Here is a 26,022-nt window from a genome sequence, read left to right as displayed (position 1 = left end):
TTTTTCTGACGATTCCTCAACAAATGTGTTAAACGTTTAGCTATGCTTAAAGAAATGAAATCGTTTTACAACCATACAGTCCGGTTTTTACGCTACATAAGCATTCAAATTTTATAACTTTTGCGCCTAGTGATGCAGGTACGTAAAGCAAGAAAAAGATTGCCAGTTTACGTTAAAAGAATCTCCTGAGCGTAATATCAATCCAACAGTTTGAAGCTGCTTCCAAAGGATTTTTGGTACACTTTCAGACTAGTACATATACTAGCGCTAACTGCTCTCTTCTCATACTTTGCATTGGGTAGGAAACCAAACAAAAAAACAGGAGTTCCACATTTGGCAAATTTCACCGTGTTCTAAAATTTTTAGTTTCAATATCTTGAACAGAAAAAACAGAGGTGGCTTATCTATACATCCAATGATCATGCTTATCTGTGCAAAATGGGACCGAAAGTATTGAACAAATGTCCGTTTTTAATGTGAAAAACCTTTTAAGAAATTAGTTACCTCAGCTTTGCAGGACATAGGGAATGATGTTTTCTTTCAGCTGAATAAACATGGTCCAAACAGTTCTACCATTGATAATCACAGTTATCAACTGAAAAAAAGAGCTGTACTCATTTAGAACTGTTAAATAAGGCTACATGCTCCGATGAGAAGTGTCCACACAAAAAAAGTTTTGTTTAATAATCAGTGATTTTGTGATTGTTTTGAAAACAGAATTACTCACACATGTGGTGGCACCTAAGCTGAAGAAGCCAGTCACCTACAGCTCAACTGTAGTTTTTTTGTTTGTTTTTGTGAAATAAATTAATGAATTTGAGTCCCATTCTGTAGACCTGCTCTGTATTATTCTTAAACTCTGTTGCTGAAAAGTGAGAAACTAAAACCTTATATTTTTCTCAGTGTGTAATTCAGAATATACGTTTCCAAATATCTACACCTTAAAATCGTGTTATCATCTTAATTTTTAAGATAAATAAACATTTTTTTCTTCTTCCCTCTCGTGCAGAATTTCCACTGCAGTACAATTGCATTAAATGAAGTGGTTCTAAAAGAACTGTGTTAAATGATACAGTAATAAATTTCCACAGTACAGGGATGTAAGTTTTGGATCAGTGCTGTTTCTCTGTGGTAAATTAAGTACTTGTATTAATTACCATCAGTTCTTTCACTTTTCTTTAATTTAATTCCTGATTTTAGAATTCTGTTCAACTTTTTGGCATCACATCAGAAAGTGAAAATGTTGTCATCAGAAATGTTCACCTTCCTGACACTTTAACAGAAAAAGCTGCAGCCTTAATACAGATAATACAGTCTATTGCAGATCCTAAAGAAGTTATGAAACTGATAATGATCCTGTTAAAGCAGAAGCTGTTTATCGTATTCTTCCAAGAGAGCTGTTCATCTATGAGAAATATACAATAATATTAAAACGTACACGGCGGTGTCAAGCTTCATTAATGTCTGTATAAAGTGTCTGGGGTGCACATTGTTGTCCATGTATACGATGAAAATTTTTTGACCGGAGGGTGGGAGGGGGGGGGGAGGCGCTTTTGGGCATTGGTGTTGGCTTATTTTCACTCCACTGTAAATGAATAAATGAATCCTTTGGGGCAGAGCGCTTAAAGTAAATAAAGTGTTTGGGCATGTGTAGTAAATAGTGTCTATTCACCAGCAGTGAGCAGCAAGATTTTGTGTAAATTAGATAACCACACAATGTGCTGAGTGCTTTCTAAGACTCTTGGAATGATTAGTCCCCAATACCTGTACTCCTTAATGGTTTTTCTTACTGAGAACAAAAACAAGTTTCAGCTGACCTGTGATGTACTTAACACGATACAAGGCAATCAAAATCATTTTCATGTGCACTTTGCATTCTTGCCCAGTGTTCTGAGAGGAATAATGGATTGTGCTGCAAAGCTCCCATCTGACATGAAGCAAGAAATTGGGAACTTCTACTAATTCAGAAGACAACTATATTCAAATTAGCCACTCTTTTTATAACTTGAAGATCTAGGTTCAACAATAAAAAGTCCTGTTGGTTACTTGGTAGGTACGAATGTGAGTTGTAAAGCTGTATGCCAAATAGTAATGCACAACAAGCAAGACTCAGTTTTTGCAGATATAAGTGACTATTTCGTTTGAAAAATTCAAGTGTAATCAAGTTAGTATTAAGCTACCAATGCGAGGCAAACAGCAATTATTTTGTGTAACTATGGGTGCAGCAGTTTTCTCAAAGTAGCATCTTTCTTTTTACTTTAACTAATTAGGTGCTGTAGTTTGTGTAACTGTGGGTGCAGCAGTTTTTTCAGAGTAGCATCTTTCTTTTTACTTTAACTAATTAGGTGCTGTAGGTATGAATACAACTATGCAGTATAGAGATAAGTATAATAGCCGGCCGAGGTGGCCGAGCGGCTCTAGGCGCTACAGTCTGGAACCGCGCGATCGCTACGGTCGCAGGTTCGAATCCTGCCTCGGGCATGGATGTGTGTGATGTCCTTAGGTTAGTTAGATTTAAGTAGTTCTCATTTCTAGGGGACTGATGACCTCAGAAGTTAAGTCCCATAGTGCTCAGAGCCATTTGAACCATTTTGATAAGTATATTAATGTTACAAAGATTGTCTACAATTTGCTTGTTGTTATTGTAGATCTTGACTCATTCCACATCCATGAGGGTTCTCCATCTACAGTGTAATTTTGTTACAGATCAAATGTTGTGCTTTGTGTTAGCAGCATAATTAATTAACTTCATATACGCTCAGAGAAATCTTCTTTTGACCCTACAAAATTCACACACGGATGGAAATCTCAACTGTGAAAGGGAACTGTTTCAAAAGCGTTGCAGAGGTATTTCCGTGAGTTCAAATTTAGGATGGATGTTGGTCCCTGATGTAAAACTTGATGAGTGACTAAGATTTTGAGATGACATGTCGTTAATATCTAGCTCACTGCACAAGTGTAACCAACGTTTTGTAATATATTACGCTTCCTGTCTTGATATCGTTTCGGTATCTGTACTGGATTAAGCAAAAGTCCGAAAACATACGCGCTTACGTTGAGTAAATACCTGACATTGTGCACATAAACGAACTTCCTTTCTTACGAAAGCATACGAAAACATTTCACACATACCTGTATTCTAGAGGAACTGTTAGAAAACTAATGTGTGTGGAATCTCATGGGACTTAACTGCTAACGTTATCAGTCCCTAAGCTTACACACTACTTAACCTAAATTATCCTAAGGACAAACACACACACCCATGCCCGAGGGAGGACTCGAACCTCCGCTGGGACCAGCCGCACAGTCCATGACTGCAGGGCCTTAAACCGCTCGGCATTCCCACGCGGCAGAAAACTAATGCTGCGTGCAAAATTGTTATTTTGTCTTCCACTGCTGTGGAAGCGGTAACCTACAAGAATTCACAGCTCGAAACAAAAAACGTATTCACTCAAAACAAGTGATTTCGTCGCTTGTTAAAAAAACTATCAATACGTTTGGACTTGACTACATATAAACGCGATAACCATTGCTTTCTTATCAAGAATTTCGAAGAAACTAGGTTAACTACACTGCCAAATGTATAACGGTAGTATTACAGTTCGCTGAACTGTCAAAATCAATGCTTGATTTCAGGTATAAATGAAAAAAATTATACCTGTCAGCTCCACTTCTCACAGCGCGTAAGAACAGCAATTCTGCTCTCTGCCTCGAGTCACGTGACTCGGATACTAGTTTCAACCCTTAACACAGCAGAAATGTCCAAATGTGTGTGAATCACTAAAGGACCAAACTGCTGAGGTCATCGGTCCCTAGACTTACACACTACTTCAACTAACTAAAGCCAAGAGCAACACACACACCCATGCCCGAGAGAGGACTCGAACCTCCGGCTGGAGGTGTCGCGCAATCCGTGACATGGCGACTCAAACATCGCGGCTAACTCGGCAGAGATAGGGACATGCGCGATCTACGTTATACACTACTGGCCATTAAAATTGCTACAACAAGAAGAAATGCAGATGATAAACGGGTATTCATTGGACAAATATATTATATTAGAACTGGCATGTGATTACATTTTCACGCAATTTCGGTGCATAGATCCTGAGAAATCAGTACCCAGAACAGCCACCTTTGGCCGTGATAACGGCTTTGACAGGCCTGGGCATTGAGTCAAACAGAGCTTGGATGGCGTGTACAGGTACAGCTGCCCATGCAGCTTCAACACGGCACCACAGTTCATCAAGAGTAGTGACTGGCGTATTGTGACGAGCCTTTTGCTCGGCCACCATTGACCGACGTTTTCAATTGGTGAGAGATCTGGAGAACGTGCTGGCCAGGGCAGCAGTCGAACATTTTCTGTAACTAGAAAGGCCCGTACAGGACCTGCAACATGCGGTCGTGCATTATCCTGCTGAAATGTAGGGTTTCGCAGGGATCGAATGAAGGGTAGAGCAACGGGTCGTAACACATCTGAAATGTAACGTCCACTGTTCAAAGTGCCGTCAATGCGAACAAGAGGTGACCGAGTCGTGTAACCAATGGCACCCCATACCATCACGCCGGGTGATACGCCAGTATGGCGATGACGAATACACGCTTCCAATGTACGTTCACCGCGATGTAGCCAAACACGGATGCGACCATCATGATGCTGTAAACAGAACCTGGATAAATCCGAAAAAATGACGTTTCGCCATTCGTACACCCAGGTTCGTCGTTGAGTACACCATCGCAGGCGCTCCTATATGTGATGCAGCGTCAAGAGTAACCGCAGCCATGGTCTCCGAGCTGATAGTCCATGCTGCTGCAAACATCAGAAAAATGGTTCAAATGACTCTGAGCACTATGGGACTTAACATCTTTGGTCATCAGTCCCATAGAACTTAGAACTACTTAAACCTAACTAACCTAAGGACATCACACACATCCATGCCCGAGGCAGGATTCGAACCTGCGACCGTAGCAGTCGCGCGGTTCCGGACTGAGCGCCTAGAACCGCTAGACCACCGCGGCCCGCCGCTGCAAACATCGTCCAACTGTTCGTGCAGATGGTTGTTGTCTTACAAACGTCCCCATCTGTTCACTCAGGGATAGAGACGTGGCTGTACGATCCGTTACAGCCGTGCGGATAAGATGCCTGTCATCTCGACTGCTAGTGATACGAGGCCGTTGGGATCCAGCACGCCGTTCCGTATTATCCTCCTGAACCCACCGATTCCATATTCTGGTAACAGTCATTGGATCTCGGCCAACGCGAGCAGCAATGTCGCGATACCATAAACCGCAATTGCGATAGGCTACAACCCGACCTTTATCAAAGTCGGAAACGTGATGGTAAGCATTTCTCCTCCTTACACGAGGCATCACAACAACGTTTCACCAAACAACGCCGGTCCACTGCTATTTGTGTATGAGACATGGGTTGGAAACTTTCCTCATGTCAGCAAGTTGTAGGTGTCGCCACCGGCGCCAACCTTGTGTGAATGCTCTGAAAAGCTAATCATTTGCATATCACGGCATCTTCTTCCTGTCGGTTAAATTTCGCGTCTGTAGCACGTCATCTTCTTGGAGTAGCGATTTTAATGGCCAGTAGTGTATATAGTCTATGCTGTAGTGCCATCTCCCTTTTTTCACCTCCATGCGTACAAGGTTTTTTTATATCTTTGACAACATAGTCGTGCTGTTAAATTCGTTGACATGCTCTGATTTTAAGACCTCGAGTGAAACAAAAAGTTTACTGTTATGGAGCAACTTTCCCAACTGTAACTTTCCGTTATATAAATCGATGTATTGAACATGTGTTTTTTTTTTTAAATAGTGTTCTTTCAGTTCCTTTTTCATCCATAGTTTTCGTGCGTTTTCCAATGTTTTCTTTGTAGATGTTTGTTTTGACCTCACTCTTGACGTTATTTCTGAGAACATTTCCATTGAGCTTAATGTATTGTGTCGTCGTTGCAATGCAGATGTTGGCCACGCAATGTGTATTTTTATTTTAAATGTTACACTAACCTATTTTAAATTGTTGTACACTGGCAAGGTGGAGGAGCTTTTAACGTCAGTTAAGCGTAATATCACACTAAATTCGTATTTTTGTGAATTATGCCAAATAGCGATGCATATACAGGTTGAGCCCAGAACTAACATAAGTCGTGAGAAACCGTTATTAAAAACACCATTTAATGTTGCTATCTCCAAACAAACGTATTGCATGTAAGATGCTATATGATTACAGTTTTTATTGTGTTGCCAGTAACAGAAATAGGTAAATTTTTATGTATGTTTATTTTTTATTTTATTTCTGGTCTGTTGTGGAAGCTGCTCTGTAACGTTTGATATTGTTCTTTCCACAAGGTGGCTTCAACAGTTAACAACGTAAATCTTCAAAGGAGAGTACAGGAATGGAATTAGCTAATAGCTAAATCATGAAATAAAGTGATTATTCCAACGTAAAAAAGGCCTGTACAGAAAATGATTGCCCTCAAGAAATTTAGAGTGGGTGTGGACCCATATGCACAAAAGATTTTTTTTTTCGTTTGTCGTCGGTGTTATGAGTGGTCTGAAGGGGCCCACCACGAATTCCCCCCCTGCGCCAACCTCGTCATCTCAGAGTAGCAGCTGCACCCTACGTTCTCAATTATTTCTTGGGTGTATTCCAGTCTCTGTCTTCCTCTACACTTTTTACCCTGTACATCTCTCTCCAGTACCATGGAAGTTACTACCTGCTGTCTTTTAACACATGACTTATCATCCTGCCTTCTCTTCTTGTCAGCATTTTTCATATTTTCCTTTCTTCGCCGAATCTACAGAGAACCATCTCATTACTTACTTTACCAGTCCCCCTAATTTTCAACATTCTTTTGCAGAAGCACATCTCAAGTGCTTCGATTCCCCTCTTTTACGGTTTTCCCGCAGTCCACGGTTCACTGCCACAGAGAGTTGGAAAACTACGGTAGTTTTCTCGATAGACTTGATGAATTAAGATCCCACCCGCATGACCTACATGTTAGGTGTTTTGCATTGCAACCGGCCGTTACTTTACAAGGATCGCTTTCGTTACGTATGCGATCAGTGTCCTAGTAAAACACTCATTCCCTTAAAAACCGGAAGCACTGAACCGTCTAGAAACTGAGTGAGGATATAAAACGGGTCAGGTAACTTACGGAATATTTTTATCGTACATAGTTATCCTCTTGCGTGTTACTTAAAAATAAACATTTCTTGTAGCAAAACTGAAATTACCAATATTCAGTTCAGGTTTTATTCGAAAGCTGTTGATTTATTACGTGATACTGAGAAATGTTTTGCTGAAAATAAAGAAAACAATTAGATCTGTCACACAGTGCTAGAAAATGCAACTGCCTGAACAAAAAGACAAAAGACCCGATAGCAAAAATATATTAAACATCGCAATGTTTCGTCGAACTTACATAAAACATGTTTCGCTTAATCGTAAACCACTTTCGCATTTATCAATAACAACATGGGACTTTACTTCCTTTGATCATGATGATGTACCTTCTATTATATATTGCTACATTAGAATGCTGAAGATTAGATGGGTAGATCACATAACTAATGAGGAGGTATTGAATAGAATTAGGGAGAAGAGAAATTTGTAGGACACTTTGACTAGAAGAAGGGATCGGTTGGTAGGACATGTTCTGAGGCATCAAGGGAACACCAATTTAGTATTGGAGGGCAGTGTGGAGGGTAAAAATCGTAGAGGGAGACCAAGAGATGAATACACTAAGCAGATTCAGAAGGATGTAGGCTGCAGTATGTACTGGGTGATGATGAAGCTTGCACAGGATAGAGTAGCATGGAGAGCTGCATCAAACCAGACTCTGGACTGAAGACCACAACAACATATATATATATATATATATATATATATATATATATATATATATATATATATATATATATATATATATATAAGCAACAGTAATTATTTATATAATTATTGTTGCTAATTTGTGCTCAGCAGAACGTTCAGAAGTTCCCTGTTATTATTGACAAATGCGTAAATGGTTTATGACTAACAGAAACGTTTTGTAAAAAATTAATGCTGTGGTTACATAAAAGGACAGAAGTTAAGCGATCATCTAATTTTTATTACATATCAAATGAAATTTATATTTTATAGGGATATACACTACTGGCCATTAAAATTGATACACTACGAATATGACGTGCTACAGACGCGAAATTTAACCGACAGGAAGAAGATGCTGTGATATGCAAATGATTAGCTTTTCAGAGCATTCACACAAGGTTGGCGCCGGTGGCGACACTTACAACGTGCTGACATGAGGGAAGTTTCCAACCCATGTCTCATACACAAACAGCAGTTGACCAGCGTTGTCTGGTGAAACGTTGTTGATATGCCTCGTGTAAGGAGAAGAACTGCGTACCATCATGTTTCCGACTTTGATAAAGGTCGGATTGTAACCTATCGCGATTGCGGTTTATCGTATCGCGACATCGCTGCGCGCGTTGGTCGAGATCCAATGACTGTTAGCGCAATATGGAATCGGTGGATTCAGGAGGGTAATACGGAACGCCGTGCTGGATCCCAACGGCCTCGTATCACTAGCAGTCGACATGACAGGTATCTTATCCGCATGGCTGTAACGGATCGTGCAGCCACGTCTCGATCCCTGAGTCAACAGATGGGGACGTTTGCAAGACAACAACCATCGGCACGAACAGTTCGACGACGTTTGCAGCAGCATGGACTATCAGCTCGGAGACCATGGCTGCGGTTACCCTTGACGCTGCATCACAGACAGGAGCGCCTGCGATGGTGTACTCAACGACGAACCTGGGTGCACGAATGGCAAAACGTCATTTTTCCGGACGAATCCAGGTTCCGTTTACAGCATCATGATGGTCGCATCCGGGTTTGGCGACATCGCGGTGAACGCACATTGGAAGCGTGTATTCGTCATCACCATAGTGGCGTGTCACCCGGCGTGATGGTATGGGGTACCATTGGTTACACGTCTCGGTCACCTCTTGTTCGCATTGACGGCACTTTGAGTAGTGGACGTTACATTTCAGACGTGTTACGACCCGTGGCTCTACCCTTCATTCGATTCCTGCGGAACCCTACATTTCAGCAGGACAATGCACGACCGCATGTTGCAGGTCCTGTACGGGCCTTTCTGGATACAGAAAATGTTCGACTGCTGCCCTGGCCAGCACGTTCTCCAGATCTCTCACCAATTGAAATCGTCTGGTCAATGGTGGCCGAGCAACTGGCTCATCACAATACGCCAGTCACTACTCCTGATTAACTGTGGTATCGTGTTGAAGCTGCATGGTCAGCTGTACATGTACATACCATCCAAGCTCTGTTTGTCTCAAGTCCCAGGCGTATCAAGGCCGTTATTACGGCCAGAGGTGGTTGTTCTGGGTACTGATTTCTCAGGATCTATGCACCCAAATTGCCCGGAAATGTAATCACATGTCAGTTCTAGTATAATATATTTGTCCAATGAATACCCGTTTATCATCTACATTTCTTCTTGTTGCAGCAATTTTAATGGCCAGTAGTGTAAAATACACAATGGACTAACAATTAATGATGGGCAGTTCTAATAATGTGCAAACAAACAAAAGGGAAGTTGTCGGTTCCCACTTTCTCTCTTACACATTATTTGTTTCTTTCTCTACCAGTGCCGCCAATACTGCAGGTAGTCCTGCCTTTTATTACGTCATTTATGTAGGGTACCAAAACTACCGAACCGTAGTTTTGGTAGAGAGGAGCTTGACCACGACCACCATAAAGTGCTGTGCTTCAAATGTACCGGGTGATAAAAAAGGCAGTACAACATTGAAAACTTAATAAACCACGGAATAATGTAGATAGAGAGGTAAAAAGACACACATGCTTGGAATGACATGGGGTTTTATTAGAACCACCCCATATTGCAAGACGCGTGAAAGAGCTCTGGCGCGCGTCGTTTGGTGACGATCGTGTGCTCAGCCGCCACTTTCGTCATGCTTGGCCTCCCAGGTCCCCAGTCCACAGTCCATGCGATTATTGGCTTTGGGGTTACCTGAAGTCGCAAGTGTATCATGATCGACCGACATCTCTAGGGATGCTGAAAGACAACATCCGACGCCAATGCCCCACCATAACTCCCGACATGCTTTACAGTGCTGTTCACAACATTATTCCTCGACTACAGCTATTGTTGACGAATGATGGTGGACATATTGAGCATTTCCTGTAAAGAACATCATCTTTGCTTTGTCTTACTTTGTTATGCTAATTATTGCTTTTCTGATCAGATGAAGCGCCATCTGTCGGACATTTTTTGAACTTTTGTATTTTTTTTTGTTCTAATAAAACCCCCATGTCATTCCAAGCTTGTGTGTCAATTTGTACCTCTCTGTCTACATGATTCCGTGATTTATTCAGTTTTCAAGTTTATACTGACTTTTTGATCACCCGGTACATTCTCGGAAGTTTATTCCTCAAAAAAGACTGTAGATAGTTAAGTACAGTTCGTGCCCCCCACACACTTTAAAGCCTCTGAATACTAGACACTGACGGGGGGAACCAGTGGAGGACGCGCCTGCGCTCACGACGCAACGCCACGGCTGCAGAAGGCGGGCCTGCCGACGCCGACAGCGGGTGCACGACTGCGCGCGCCGCTGGCTGGCGAGGGCGCTCCGCACGGCCGTCCCGGGAGTGGAACGAGTGCCGCGACGGAAACCGCAAGACGCGGCCAGGCGAGGGCCACAAAAAGAAGGCCTATCATTATCTCAGCCTGCCCGCCCGTTCTTTGTTCGCCTCCATCTGCGTACGGCCGCCCGGAACCCACAGGCGCGCGCTGCGGTGAGCCATTCCCACGAGGCTCTGCTCTCGCCACCTCCGAGTCTGTTGCTCACGTGGCGAACCAATCTCAATTTTTAGCCCGGTGTGAAGAAGTTTTGGACGGGCAGCGAACTGGACGCACCGCTCCGTTTTCCTGCAACAACCTTTCAGAACGCTGCTGCCCACAATATATTGGTTCTTAATTCAGACACGCACAGTAGGAGGGGGGGGGGGGGTTATAAGTAAAGAGCGAGGTGACAAAAGTCACGCGATACTTCCCAAAGTCGCTTTGGACCTCCTGTTTCCCGTCGTAGTGCAGCAACTCGACGTCGCGTGGACTCGACACGTCGTCGGAAGCCCCCTGCACAAATATTGAGCCGTGCTGCCACTGCAACCGTCCATAACTGCGGAAGTGAGGCCGGTTTAAGATTTCATGCACGAACTGACCTCTCGATTATGTCCCATAAACGTTCGATTGGATTAATGTCGGGCTATCGGGGTGCCCAAATCATTCGCTCAAATTGTCCACAATATTCTTCAAACCAATAGCAAACAACTGTTGCCTGGTCACACGATGCATTGTCACCCACAAATTTTTTTTCGTTATTTGGGAATAAGTAGCCCAACATCAACCATTTCCAGTTAATGGTCGGTTCAGCTGGACCAGAGGACCCAGTCCATCCCACGTAAACACGGCTTAAAAAAAAAAAAATCGCTCTGAGCACTATGGGACTTAAATTCTGAGGTCATCAGTCCGCTAGAACTTACAACTACTTAAACTTAACTAACCTAAGGACATCACACACATCCATGCCCGAGGCAGGATTCGAACCTGCGACCGTAGCGGTCGCGCGTAAACACAGCTTACACCATTATGATTCCAACACCAGATTGCACAGTGCCTTGTTCACAACTTGGGTCCATGCCGTCATGGCGTCTGCGCCACACTCGAACCCTGCCATCATCCCTGACCAACTGAAATCGGGACTCATCTGACCAGCCCACAGTTTTCCAGTCGTCTAGGACCCAAAGGGTATGGTCAGGAGCCCAGGAGAGGTGCTGCAAGCAACGTCTTGCCGGTAGCAAAGGCACTCACGTCTCTCGTCCGCTGTCATAGCCCATTAACGCCAAATTCCGCCGCACTGTTCTAAAAGATACGTTCGTCGTACTTCCCACATTGATTTCTGCGATTATTTCACGCAGCGTTGCTTTTCATGTTAGCGATGAGAACTCCACGCAAACGCCGCTGCTCTCAGTCGTTAGGTGAAGACCGTTGGCCACAGCGCTGTTCATGACGAGAGGTAATGCCTGAAACGTGGTATTCTCGGCACACTCTTGACACAGTGGATATTGAATTCCCTGACGCTTTCTATACAATGGCGATGTACTTGAGGATAATATTATAGAAATGGAAGAGGATGTAGATGAAGATGAAATGGGAGATATGATACTGTGTGAAGAGTTTGACAGAGCACTGAAAGATCTAAGTCGAAACAAGGCCCCGGAAGTAGACAACATTCCATAAGAACTGCTGAAAGCCTTGCGAGAGCCAGTGCTGACAAAACTCTGCCATCTGGTAAGCAAGATTTTGAGACAGGCGAAATACTCTCAGACTTCAAGAAGAATATAATAATTCCAATCCCAAAAAAAGCAGGTGTTGACAGATGTGAAAATTACCGAACTATCAGTTTAATAAGCCACAGCTGCAAAATACTAACACGATTTCTTTACAGACGAATAGAAAAACTGGTAGAAGCCGACCTCGAGGAAGATCAGTTTGGATTCCCTAGAAATATTGGAACACGTGAGGAAGTACTGACCCTACGACTTATCTTACAAGATAGATTAAGGTAAGGCAACCCTACGTTTCTAGCATTTGTAGACTTAGAGAAAGCTTTTGACAGTGTTGACTGGAATACTCTCTTTCAAATTCTGAAGGTGGCAGGGCTAAAATACAGGGAGCGAAAGGCTATTTACAATTTGTACAGAAACCACACGGCAGTTATAAGGAGTCGAGGGGCATAAAAGGGAAGCAGTGATTGGGAAGGGAGTGAGACAGGGTTGTAGCCGTTCCCCGATGTTATTCAATTTGTATACTGAGCAAGCAGTAAAGGAAACAAAAGAAAAATTCGGAGTAGGTATTACAATCCATGGAGTAGAAATAAAAACTTTGAGGTTCGCCGATGACATTGTAATTCTGTCAGAGACAGCAAAGGACTTGGAAGAGCAGTTGAATGGAATGGATGTCTTGAAAGGAGGATATAAGATGAACATCAACAAACGCAAAACGAGGATAATCGAATGTAGTCGAATTAAATTGGGTGATGCTGAGGGAATTAGATTACGAAATGAGACACTTAAAGTAGTAAAGGAGTTTTGCTATTTGGGGAGCAAAATAACTGATGACGGTCGAAGTAGAGAGGATATAAAATGTAGACTGGCAATGGCAAGGAAAGCATTTATGAAGAAGAGAAATTTGTTAACACCGAGTATAGATTTAAGTGTCAGGAAGTCGTTTCTGAAAGTATTTGTATGGAGTGTAGCCATGTATGGATGTGAAGCATGGATGATAAATAGTTTGGACAAGAAGAGAACAGAAGCTTTCGAAATGTGGCGCTACAGAAGAATGCTGAAGATTAGATGGGTAGATCACATAACTAATGAGGAGGTATTGAATAGAATTGGGGAGAAGAGGATTTGTGGCACAACTTGACTAGAAGAAAGTGCCATCAATGCGAACAAGAGGTGACCGAGTCGTGTAACCAATGGCACCCCATACCATCACGCCGGGTAATACGCCAGTATGGCGATGACGAATACACGCTTCCAATGTACCGATGTCGCCAAACACGGATGCGACCATCATGATGCTGTAAACAGAACCTGGATAAATCCGAAAAAATGACGTTTCGCCATTCGTACACCCAGGTTCGTCGTTGATTACACCATCGCAGGCGCTCCTATATGTGATGCAGCGTCAAGGGTAACCGCAGCCCTGGTCTCCGAGCTGATAATCTATGCTGCTGCAAACATCAGAAAAATGGTTCAAATGACTCTGAGCACTATGGGACTTAACATCTTTGGTCATCAGTCCCCTAGAACTTAGAACTACTTAAACCTAACTAACCTAAGAACATCACACACATCCATGCCCGAGGCAGGATTCGAACCTGCGACCGTAGCAGTCGCGCGGTTCCAGACTGAGCGCCTAGAACCGCTAGACCACACGGCCCGCCGCTGCAAACATCGTCCAACTGTTCGTGCAGATGGTTGTTGTCTTACAAACGTCCCCATCTGTTCACTCAGGGATAGAGACGTGGCTGTACGATCCGTTACAGCCGTGCGGATAAGATGCCTGTCATCTCGACTGCTAGTGATACGAGGCCGTTGGGATCCAGCACGCCGTTCCGTATTACCCTCCTGAACCCACCGATTCCATATTCTGGTAACAGTCATTGGATCTCGGCCAACGCGAGCAGCAATGTCGCGATACGATAAACCGCAATTGCGATAGGCTACAACCCGACCTTTATCAAAGTCGGAAACGTGATGGTACGCATTTCTCCTCCTTACACGAGGCAGCACAACAACGTTTCACCAAACAACGCCGGTCCACTGCTATTTGTGTATGAGTCATGGGTTGGAAACTTTCCTCATGTCAGCAAGTTGTAGGTGTCGCCACCGGCGCCAACTTTGTGTGAATGCTCTGAAAAGCTAATCATTTGCATATCACAGCATCTTCTTCCTGTCGGTTAAATTTCGCGTCTGTAGCACGTCATCTTCTTGGAGTAGCGATTTTAATGGCCAGTAGTGTATATAGTCTATGCAGTAGTGCCATCTCCCTTTTTTCACCTCCATGCGTACAAGGTTTTTTTATATCTTTGACAACATAGTCGTGCTGTTAAATTCGTTGACATGCTCTGATTTTAAGACCTCGAGTGAAACAAAAAGTTTACTGTTATGGAGCAACTTTCCCAACTGTCACTTTCCATTATATAAATCGATGTATTGAACATGTGTTTTTTTTTTTAATAGAGTTCTTTCAGTTCCTTTTTCATCCACAGTTTTCGTGCGTTTTCCAATGTTTTCTTTGTAGATGTTTGTTTTGACTTCATTCTTGACGTTATTTCTGAGAACATTTCTATTGAGCTTAATGTATTGTGTCGTCGTCGCAATGCAGATGTTGGCCACGCAATGTGTACTTTTATTTTAAATGTTACACTAACCTATTTTAAATTATTGTACACCGGCAAGGTGGAGGAGCTTTTAACGTCAGTTAAGCGTAATATCACACTTAATTCGTATTTTTGTAAATTATGCTAAATAACGATGCATATACAGGTTGAGCCCAGAACTAACATAAGTCGTAAGAAACCGTTATTAAAAACAGCATATACAGGTTGAGCCCAGAACTAACATAAGTCGTAAGAAACCGTTATTAAAAACACCATTTAATGTTGCTACCTCCAAACAAACGTATTGCATGTAAGATGCTACATGATTACAGTTTTTATTGTGTTGCCAGTAACAGAAATAGGTAAATTTTTTGTATGTTTATTTTTTATTTTATTTCTGGTCTGTTGTGGAAGCTGCTCTGTAACGTTTGATATTGTTCTTTCCACAAGGTGGCTTGAACAGTTAACAACGTAAATCTTCAAAGGAGAGTACAGGAACGGAATTAGCTAATAGCTAAATCATGAAATAAAGTGATTATTCCAAAGTAAAAAAGGCCTGTACAGAAAATGATTGCCCTCAAGAAATTTAGAGTGGGTGTGGACCCATATGCACAAAAGATTTTTTTTTTTCGTTTGTCGTCGGTGTTATGAGTGGTCTGAAGGGGCCCACCACGAATTCCCCCCCCCCCCCCCCCCTGGGCCAACCTCGTCATCTCAGAGTAGCAGTTGCACCCTACGTTCTCAATTATTTCTTGGATGTATTCCAGTCTCTGTCTTCCTCTACACTTTTTACCCTGTACATCTCCCTCTAGTACCATGGAAGTTACTACCTGCTGTCTTAACACATGACTTATCATCCTGCCTTCTCTTCTTGTCAGCATTTTTCATATTTTCCTTTCTTCGCCGAATCTACAGAGAACCATCTCATTACTTACTTTACCAGTCCACCTAATTTTCAACATTCTTTTGCAGAAGCACATCTCAAGTGCTTCGATTCCCCTCTTTTCCGGTTTTCCCGCAGTCCACGGTTCACTGCCACAGAGAGTTGGAAAACTACGGTAGTTTTCTCGATAGACTTGATGAATTAAGATCCCACCCGCATGACCTACATGTTAGGTGTATTGCATTGCAACCGGCCGTTACTTTATAAGGATCGCTTTCGTTACGTATGCGATCAGTGTCCTAGTAAAACACTCATTCCCTTAAAAACCGGAAGCACTGAACCGTCTAGAAACTGAGTGAGGATATAAAACGGGTCAGGTAACTTACGGAATATTTTTATCGTACATAGTTATCCTCGTGTCTGTTACTTAAAAATAAACAGTTCTTGTAGCAAAACTGAAATTACCAATATTCAGTTCAGGTTTTATTCGAAAGTTGTTGATTTATTACGTGATACTGAGAAATGTTTTGCTGAAAATAAAGAAAACAATTAGATCTGTCACACAGTGCTAGAAAATGCAACTGCCTGAACAAAAAGACAAAAGAACCGTATAACAAAAATATATTAAACATCGCAATGTTTCGTCGAACTTACATAAAACATGTTTCACTTAATCGTAAACCACTTTCGCATTTATCAATAATAACATGGGACTTTATTTCCTTTGATCATGATGATGTACCTTCTATTATATATTGCTACATTAGAATGCTGAAGATTAGATGGGTAGATCACATAACTAATGAGGAGGTATTGAATAGAATTAGGGAGAAGAGAAATTTGTGGGACACCTTGACTAGAAGAAGGGATCGGTTGGTAGGACATGTTCTGAGGCATCAGGGGATTACCAATTTAGTATTGGAGGGCAACGTGGAAGGTAAACATCATAGAGGGAGACAAAGAGATGAATACACTAAGTAGATTCAGAAGGTTGTAGGTTGCAGTAGGTACTGGGAGATGAAAAGCTTGCACAGGATAGAGTAGCATGGAGAGCTGCATCAACCCAGTCTCAGGACTGAAGACCTCAACAACAACAAAAAGAACAACTACGCTTTCCGAAACGGAATATCCCGTGCGTCTAGCTCCAAATAACAACCCGCATTCGAAGTCTGTTAATTCCCGTCCAGCGGTCACACTCACGTCGGAAACCTTTTCACGTAAATCACCCGAGTACAAACGACAGTTCCGGAAATTCACCGCCATTTTATACGGTTTGTACGCGATACTACCGCCATCTGGATAGGTGCACGTCGGCATTCCACGCCTTTTGCATCTCAGTGTACTTCTCGACATGGTCTTCTTTGAGGTATATGCAATTGGTCCAGCGATCCTCGAGTTTTTCATTCCGTCGGTAAAATACGTTCTGTAAAAACTGCAAAATACTCGTTGACTGCAACTATCACATCCTCATTTGATGAAAATTTCCTCCAAGCAAGTCAAAGTTTCAAGTTAGGGAGCAGGAAGAAGTCACTTGGGACTAAGCCTGGTGAATAGGATGGATGAGGAACCAATTCAAAGCCTATTTCATGCACTTTCGCCATTGTTCTCGCTGACGTGTGGGACGATGCATCATCCTGGTGAAAGAGCACCTGTTTGCGTGCGAACCTTGGTCATTTTTCAACAACGCGAGTTTCAAACGACTCAACAATGAAGCATAGAAAGGTCCAGTTACAGTTCTGCCTTTAAAGAAGGGATCTGTGAGGATTATGTCTCGGGAATCTCAAAAAAACAATGTCCTTCACCTTACCAGCTGACAAAGTGGTCTTTGCCTTCTTCGGTGCACTTTCGCCAGGCTTTGTGCACTGTTTTTTACTGCCGTTTAACTCTGCTATGGAATGATGGACCCAGTTTTCATCAACAGTCACAGATCGGTGCGAAAAGTCTTGCGGGTTGCGATTAAACACCGCCACACATTGTGCTGAAATGTTGTGCCGGCTGTTGTGGTCTACTGTGAGCAATCGCGGCACCAACAATTATTGGCAGTGTACTTTCTCCAGCGAGGCGTTTCCTTTGGGTTTTGATTGGAGATTGGTGGTGGTGGAAGGGGGGGGGGGATATTTCCCATAACTATTAATATAACAGTTATTGAATCATTCCTATTAAGCAAATAATACGTAACACACTGGACCCTACTAACTTTTAGTAGGGTAGGAATTTTCACCACTCGCCTAGTTTTTGAATAGCAATGAGAAAATTACTCAGTTTTTATTATAATGGTTTGCTTCTTCTTCTTCTTACGATTTCGGTAATACAGTCAGTTCCATTCATACCTCACTACTGTAAAAGACAGCGTAGAGTTCTGCGTCTCAACCATAGGGCTCCACAAGAGGGAGCAAGTGATGGCACTCGCACTCGCTCTCTCTCTCTCTCCACCCATTCTTCCGCTGGAATTCGACTGCGTAGTTTGTATTCATTATAGTATTCCCACACTCCGCAAGTTTCTGAGCAGCGTTAAGTTTTTTGTTACCGTTGAAATTAGTTCTTGGGCATGACAAATCTCGAAATTGACCAACTCATATAGAAGATGACAATTCCAGTCTTCCCCCCCCCCCCCCCTCCTCATCCCGGTCAAATATCTGCAGACAACCATGTTTGTGACAAATGAACAGTCTATATGACAACATAAAATTTACCATGGAGGTAGAAAAGGGCAAGCAGCTAACCTTTCTAGATGTGCTGTCACAAGGCATGGTGAAAACTTGGGACACAGCATCTATTGAAAATTGACACATATGGACTGATACCTGCACAAACTGTCAAATTACAACCCGAGCCAGAAAAGAGGCATGATTAATATGCTCACAATGCAAGCAAGACGAATATGTGAGCCACAGCACCTCAGATGCAAGATGTAACACCTACAAAGCATTCCGAGGAGCAATGGGTATTCTGTCAGTTACATTAGAAGTGTCACAGAGTCAAACAATTTGCAAAGTGACACGTCAGAAAAAGAAATGTCAGGCATGGCCTTCCTGCATACATTCCCAAAGTGAAGGTCAGAATCAGGCATACATTGCGCAAACACAGAGTAAAGACTAGCTACAAACATGATCAAAGAGTGTCTCAGATCAGCAAAAGAGAGAGAGACCCATCTGCAATGTCGGAAATATACTGTATACCATGTATAGATAGAATGACTGGACGATCAATCAACACCAGGATCACAGAACATAAGAGGTATTGCACGTTGGGGCAATTGGAGAAATTGGCCATTGCAGAGCAAATGCTGCCGGCATGGAAGTTCTTGCTGTACAGAAGAGCTATCACACCCACTTGTTCGGACAAGCTATATGATACACAAAGATAAAAGAACAGCTTCAACAAGGAAGAATAGTGCCTCAAGGTGAACAGATCCTGGATTCCTGCACTGCAGCAAACAACTGTTGGAGATAGCAAGTGGAAAACTGCACTGGAAATGACCATGGAAAAGCCCTCGGATGTTGGCATGCCAGGTACATATACCCTGTGGCTGTGAGCACGACTCCGGTCCACCGTCAGCAGTGGAGGGTAGAGCTTTGACAATGCCAGCCACTCGTGTTGGCAAAATATCAGATAAATATCGAACAAATGTCGGCCAAACAACCCGAGACAGAATCCTACAAGCAGTTTGTCAACAAGTGGCCACAAAAGCCTTAACAATTTTGTCTCAAGAAATAGTTGGGTCATCTTCACATGCCCGACAGTTCAGGCTTTTTCAACATCTCTGCAATGCTCTCCCATGGGTCAAACAAACCTGTGACCATTGAGGCTGCTTTCCTTAGTGTATGTTCAATATCCTCCATTGGTCACATCTATCATGGAATCAAACACACTTGAGCAATATTTTAGCATGGGTTGCACAAGTGTTTTGTTAGCAGTCTCCTTAGATGGCAGATTGCATTTCCCTAATATACCACCAATGAACCAAAGGCTTCCACCAGCCTCACCCTTGACTGAACCTAAATGATCATTCCATTTCAAATCCCTGCAGAATCAAACCCAAGTATTTGTAGGAGTTGACCAATTCCAGTTTTGACTTATTGATACTGTAGTCACAGAACACTATTTTTTTCACTGTGTGACATGCACAGCTTTACATCCCTTCAGAATGTATCAATGCAACTATTCAGTATGGCGGCTGTGCCTCATTAACAGGTACACATGATACAGGTGTTACTCACAGCTGGAATACATTTGTTCCTTTGGTAACAGTTAACAGGGATGAGCTGCTGAGTGCAGAGTTGCTCCATTGTAATTGAAGTGCCACTGTTCCAATGCAGAAATTGTGCAACATTTACAATGTACTAGACTGTTATCCTGTAATCACGTGTTATACAAATATATTGTAGGAAAGTGAAGTATAGAAATTTTACATTTGAAACTTCTGTGTAGTAGCTAGAAATGTGGGCGTATTTCCTGTAAGAGAAGGTGATAACAAAAATGTGCAGTGTGATATTTGTTATCAAGTATTAGGTTTTAAAACTACCTTGGCTAACGTGGGAACATTTGAAAAGAAGGCATTCAATGAAAAGTTTACCAATTTACACATGAAGTGCTGTATAGTGCCAAGTATTTTGCTGATTTCTTCATAGTGCACTTCATGGCCTATCTGGAATATATTAAATAGTTAATATGCTTCTGAGAGTTACTATATGGTTGGAACAGGAATTTATTAGTTGTAATTTACAGCTTAGCTCATCCCTAGTTCTGGTACATTAAAAGGCAGGAAATGTTATGATTCTCTCCAAAGTACAGGGAATAGTTGCTGGGCTCTTGTGTGAACTGATGTGACGGACAAGTTATGCTGTTGTTCATCTAAAGTTGCCCCTTTGGATATAGGTTCAAACATCACACCTGTCTGTCAAATCCTCCAAACTTTATCTGAAACACAGTGTAATGGCTCTTCTTTTGGAGGCAAAAGGCATATCTCACTATATTTTAAACTGTTGCCAAAATTCGAGATGCAAAACTTCACACTACAAAGACCACATTCATTTTACCTTTGACCAAAACTAATGCCTTGAGTTCAAACAAGTAGAAGTAGTGCCACACCATAGAATAACTTCCACAGAATCCCATTTTCCAGGTACTCAAATAGTCATCTGAATGACATATTATGTACCACGATCACTTGCTAAAATGAGTACATCCCAAGAAGTATTCAGCTGAAATCAGTTGATTTGGTTGTGGTTACAGACTGATATGTAGTGCAGCCGACAGTGTGGATTAGGATGAAAATTGATAGCTTGTTTATCAGTTGACAAAGCCAATGAATGAGAATGCCAAATAAAGGTTGTGGCCACAGATTCATCTGTAACACAGCCCAATATTTACATTCGTACCATATTTGTTTGATTTCAGCCTAACACCAACTGTTACATACTCATTTTAGTTGCTAAGTACACCATAACTTACTGTGTAAAAGCTTTTCCCATTGCTACATAGAGCAAGAGCTTCATGTTCAGTATTTTAAGTGACATTCACCTTTTTGTGATCGGCTGATTTCTGGTAGCAGAAAAAAAAAAAATTAACGACATTGTCCCTCATCATATATCATTCGGTCAGTGACCTCGGAGCCTGAACTTTAATTAATATCTTTCAGTAGATAACAAGGACATCTCACAAGTGGTATTTTCAGTACATTCTAGGGTCGTGCATTCCCTGTCAGTTATTTCTTATGCCACACGCATGAATTCGGGTGCAATATCTCACCACTGTTCCACAAAGCTTGGTACAAAATAACATAAATGGTGTGTCCAGATTTATTTTAGTCTGTTATTTTACTTTCTGGTACTTAAAATTAATTTCATCTAAGGTAATGTTTTGTTTCTATGAAAATTATCGAGTTCTGTTATGGTTTGAACTCAACATTAAAATGTCGGCCAGTAAGGCTCATGCACCAAGGCAGACTAGGTTACGTAGTATATCATAAAAAGAGAGAGAGAGAGAGAGAGAGAGAGAGAGAGAGAGAGAGAGAGAGAGAGAGAGAGAGAGAGAGAGAAGGGGGGGGGAGGAGATGTACTGTCAAATATGTTCTATAATAATAATTTAATGGACAGAACACTGCCCTGAAAATAAACATTTACACAGAATGTCACACACAAGGTGGACATCATCACTATTTCATACATTTTGTTATAAATCAAAATGAAGTTTATGATATGTCGCAGTATGCAAAGGGGCAAATATTTTGTATTATAGTTAATATTTGTAACAATGATTTGCTGTGGTGCAAATGTGGGCATTTGGGTGCGTGTACCTACTTCAGCCTAAAAAAGAGTGATAAACTAAAACATTTTTATTTTTTTTTTATTTTTTTATTTTATTTTATTTTTTATTTTTTGGTTGAGTGGTTGCATATTCTATGTGGCTTTCAGCAGTCAGCTGCTAGTCAGCGATTCCCTGTTCTTATTTCAACTCTAATTTCAGCTTTCCTCTAAAATGTTCACCCTCTATGACTAATAAGATGTTTTAAAATATGTTCTATCATCCTGCCCTTCCTTCTAGTTAGCGTTTCCCATCAATTCCTTTCCTTGCTGATTCTGTTGACTACCTTTCACTTCTTATCTTCAGTCTCCTTAATTTTCAACAACCTTCTGTAACACTATATTTTTAATTCAATTTTCATTTTCCCACTTCTGCACAATATTGTATTAATGGGGCTCAGTTCAATTCCTAGCCCTTACATTTAAGACATTACTGGAATTTGCCAGTTTATATTTTTGGTTTAACTGAATACTGTGCTCCACTCCTACCTTTAAACTACAAATGACTTCACCACTCATAACAGAACATCACATCTATTCTCTTCCTTTTCAGACTACACAGTGATTCTGTTTCCCTTCTTCCCTAATGACATCTGGTACTTATTTTAATGTAGTTGATCATGTGATTCCCTCAACTGTTATGGGCTCAACTAAAATCATTCTGTATTTTAGAATATTTGTTTTAGGATTTAATCTGTTCTGTTGTTATTATGTTGATTATCAGTCAGCAACAGAATCAGGTACATCTAATTTTATCCATTATCACAGTGTTTAAAACTGTAACAGTCTTATATCACATACCCAAATAGTAACTTTTTAAACATTGCTTCTCACTTTATCTAAATCAGACTGCATCTGGAACATCTACAATGGATCAGCACAAAATAAATGTGACATTCATAAATAATTTCCAATTTAATACAGTTATGTGGAAGTTATGTAAAGAAGGAGAAAGACTTCACATCTGAATATTAATGGACAAGTTACCTTTAAAGCCACAAGTGGCATTAATTAAGGAAGGTAACTGTCTCACTAAATAGCCTAGTTTTACTTTTGTTGGAAAATTTCTCTGTGCAACATGCAAATTTATACATTGTATCAACTAAATCTGTTGCAAAGGTACATACTGCCAATACAGCAAAGTGATCACCCTTACTGCTCCCAATGGTTAAAATATGAAGCATCATGTTGGCAGTGGCATTAGTTTCTTGAGTAATTCGGAGTAACTGACACATGTGACAAATTGAACTATTCAAAAGATCCCTGACATCCACTGGCTGGTTGATCACAAAGTAAAAAAAGTAGTTTTGGTCATGGAATGCTTCTTTCAACACAAAAATTACTGCAGGAACTGAACTGCCAATCTCAAAAACATTATTAACAAATATCTGCATTGAAGGGACATCATTCTACACTACAGGCACATAAAACCATAACTGGAAACAAGTACCTGCACGGGTAGAATCTGTATAAAAAATATTTGATATTTATGTAATGCAGAAGCATATTCTTTCATTTCCTCGCCATCTTTTTTTTCTTCTTTTTACAATCACTATTTACTTTTTTTACAAAACAAGACTAGCACAAAAGGAAAGAACTGAAGAAAAACATTAAAATTTGTTTAAAATCAAAAGTATTTTTAAAATATTTTTGTTATTTACATAACAAAAATCACAATAAAATATTATTCTGCCACTCTAAAATAGTATTAATAACTAAAAATATGTCACTACATTTTTTATGATATGAAATACTTTTGTAATGTTCCTAATGGCACTATAAAAATTAAGATCACATTTCAGTTACCCCCATATCTGGCAAGATTAGACACTGGGTTACTTTTAAAGGCACATCATAAAAAGTACAAACTAAACAAAAAGTCACACAATCAACAAAACAATTAACTTATTTTACACACATCCAAAAACTTTCATCCAGTCACTGCACTTTAAATTAACTAGAAAATAAATTAGTGTTCCTGTTACTGCTGGGCAGTCATACTGTACAACTTTGCAAACCATTCGTTCCTCATAAATACTGTGACATTAAGGCATCTTTAAGTATGTATTATCAGTCCTGTGTTCTTAAATGTGACAAACATGAAAAATATTTTGGACGGACAGCACATTACCGGACTCAATTTTATAAGCTGAATATCAGCAGAATACAACATACATGCAAAACAAATTGATGTCATATTTAAAGTGTTTTTCATACAAGTACTTTTTTATACACCTCATAAATTTCAAAAAAAGCATGTATGAGTTGCAACATACATATCTCAACATTGTATACAAAATTTTACTATTTAAAAATGCATTAAGTAAATGGAATGACAAAGCTCAAATAAGTGTTCTGTCCCATTTCCTGCATCTATTTTAGTAACAACTAAACTATTTCAGTATGAGCAAACTGCTTGTTATCTGTGAGCTTTGGTTATTACTTTCACTAATAGTTGTTTTCTTCTTTTGTCAGTAAATGTTATCTATTCATCAAGTTCTTGCATCAGATTATGTAGTTCACGAAATGATTGTCCAAGTTTCCCCTGCATTGTCTGCCGTTTCAGCAGGAAAGCTCGAATTGTCATTAAACTTTTATAACAGCTTAGGCATTTTTTGTACCTGAAAATCAAACACGAAATTATTACCAACATGTTTGAATATAGCATCAAAATAGAATGGCAAATTACCTTTTACACAGATATACTGAAATGAAATTTATCACTTAGCACTTAAATAATTCCATATGAAAAATAATTTCTATTGTTCAACAAATGTTATTGTATGTGATGTCATATACTGGTAACCTTCCCCCTCCCTCATTTACAAAATAATCTGCCTTGCACATGAATTAATTCAGTTAATACAAATATTCCAAATACCTCCAACACTTACATATACAACTGTTATTATTATTATTTCTCTTTCCTGTCTCAGACATTATGTCTAGTTAAAAATGGAAAGTGACGCGGACCTTGATCAAGCGTGACTTCCTTTTAACTGTACGGTATATGTTACATTGCATTTAGGAACTTTCGGGTAATTGAACATGTATCAATAATTACAGATTTTTGTAGTTGTATATATACGTTTGGATGTAGCTGTATTGCGTTGATGTACTGGTGGATATTGTGTGGTATGACTCCTGTAGTTGATAGTATGATTGGTGTGATGTCAACTTTATCCTGATGCCACATGTCCTTGACTTCCTCAGCCAGTTGGATGTATTTTTCAATTTTTTCTCCTGTTTTCTTCTGTATATTTGTTGTATTGGGTATGGATATTTCGATTAGTTGTGTTAATTTCTTCTTTTTATTGGTGACTATGATGTCAGGTTTGTTTGTGGTGTTGTTTTATGTTACAATGGTTCTGTTCCAGTATAATTTGTATTCATCATTCTCCAGTACGTTTTGTGGTGCATACTTGTATGTGGGAACGTGTTGTTTTATTATTTTATGTTGTATGGCAAGTTGTTGATGTATTATTTCTGCTACATTGTCATGTCCTCTGGGGTATTCTGTATTTGCTAGTATTGTACATCCACTTGTGATGTGATCTATTGTTTCTATTTGTTGTTTGCAAAGTCTGAATTTATCTGTTGTGTTATTGGGATCTTTAATAATATGCTTGCTGTAATATCTGGTGTTTATTGTTTGATCCTGTATTGCAATCATGAATCCTTCCGTCTCACTGTATATATTGCCTTTTCTTAGCCATGTGTTGGATGCGTCTTGATCGATGTGTGGCTGTGTTAGATGATACGGGTGCTTGCCATGTAGTGTTTTCTTTTTCCAATTTACTTTCTTCGTATTTGTTGATGTTATGT

At 40.6% G+C, this 26,022-nt stretch overlaps 1 protein-coding gene across 2 annotated transcripts in view; it reads right to left on the bottom strand.

Annotated features, from left to right (window-relative positions):
- Window positions 1–23,854: 23,854 nt before the first annotated feature.
- Window positions 23,855–26,022, bottom strand: part of LOC126162955 (katanin p80 WD40 repeat-containing subunit B1-like) — a 132,314-nt gene continuing 130,146 nt past the window's right edge. For both annotated transcript variants that reach the window (XM_049919790.1, XM_049919789.1), the window contains one exon: window positions 23,855–24,818. In XM_049919790.1, coding sequence (XP_049775747.1) covers window positions 24,683–24,818 — 136 coding nt within the window. In that variant the 3' untranslated portion in view covers window positions 23,855–24,682. The remainder of the gene's footprint in view (window positions 24,819–26,022) is intronic.

The sequence above is a fragment of the Schistocerca cancellata genome, chromosome 2 (assembly GCF_023864275.1).
Source record: "Schistocerca cancellata isolate TAMUIC-IGC-003103 chromosome 2, iqSchCanc2.1, whole genome shotgun sequence".
Lineage (NCBI taxonomy): Eukaryota > Metazoa > Arthropoda > Insecta > Orthoptera > Acrididae > Schistocerca > Schistocerca cancellata.
The sequence above is the reverse complement of the archived record's forward strand: the minus strand, read 5'-3'. Positions and strand labels throughout refer to the sequence as shown.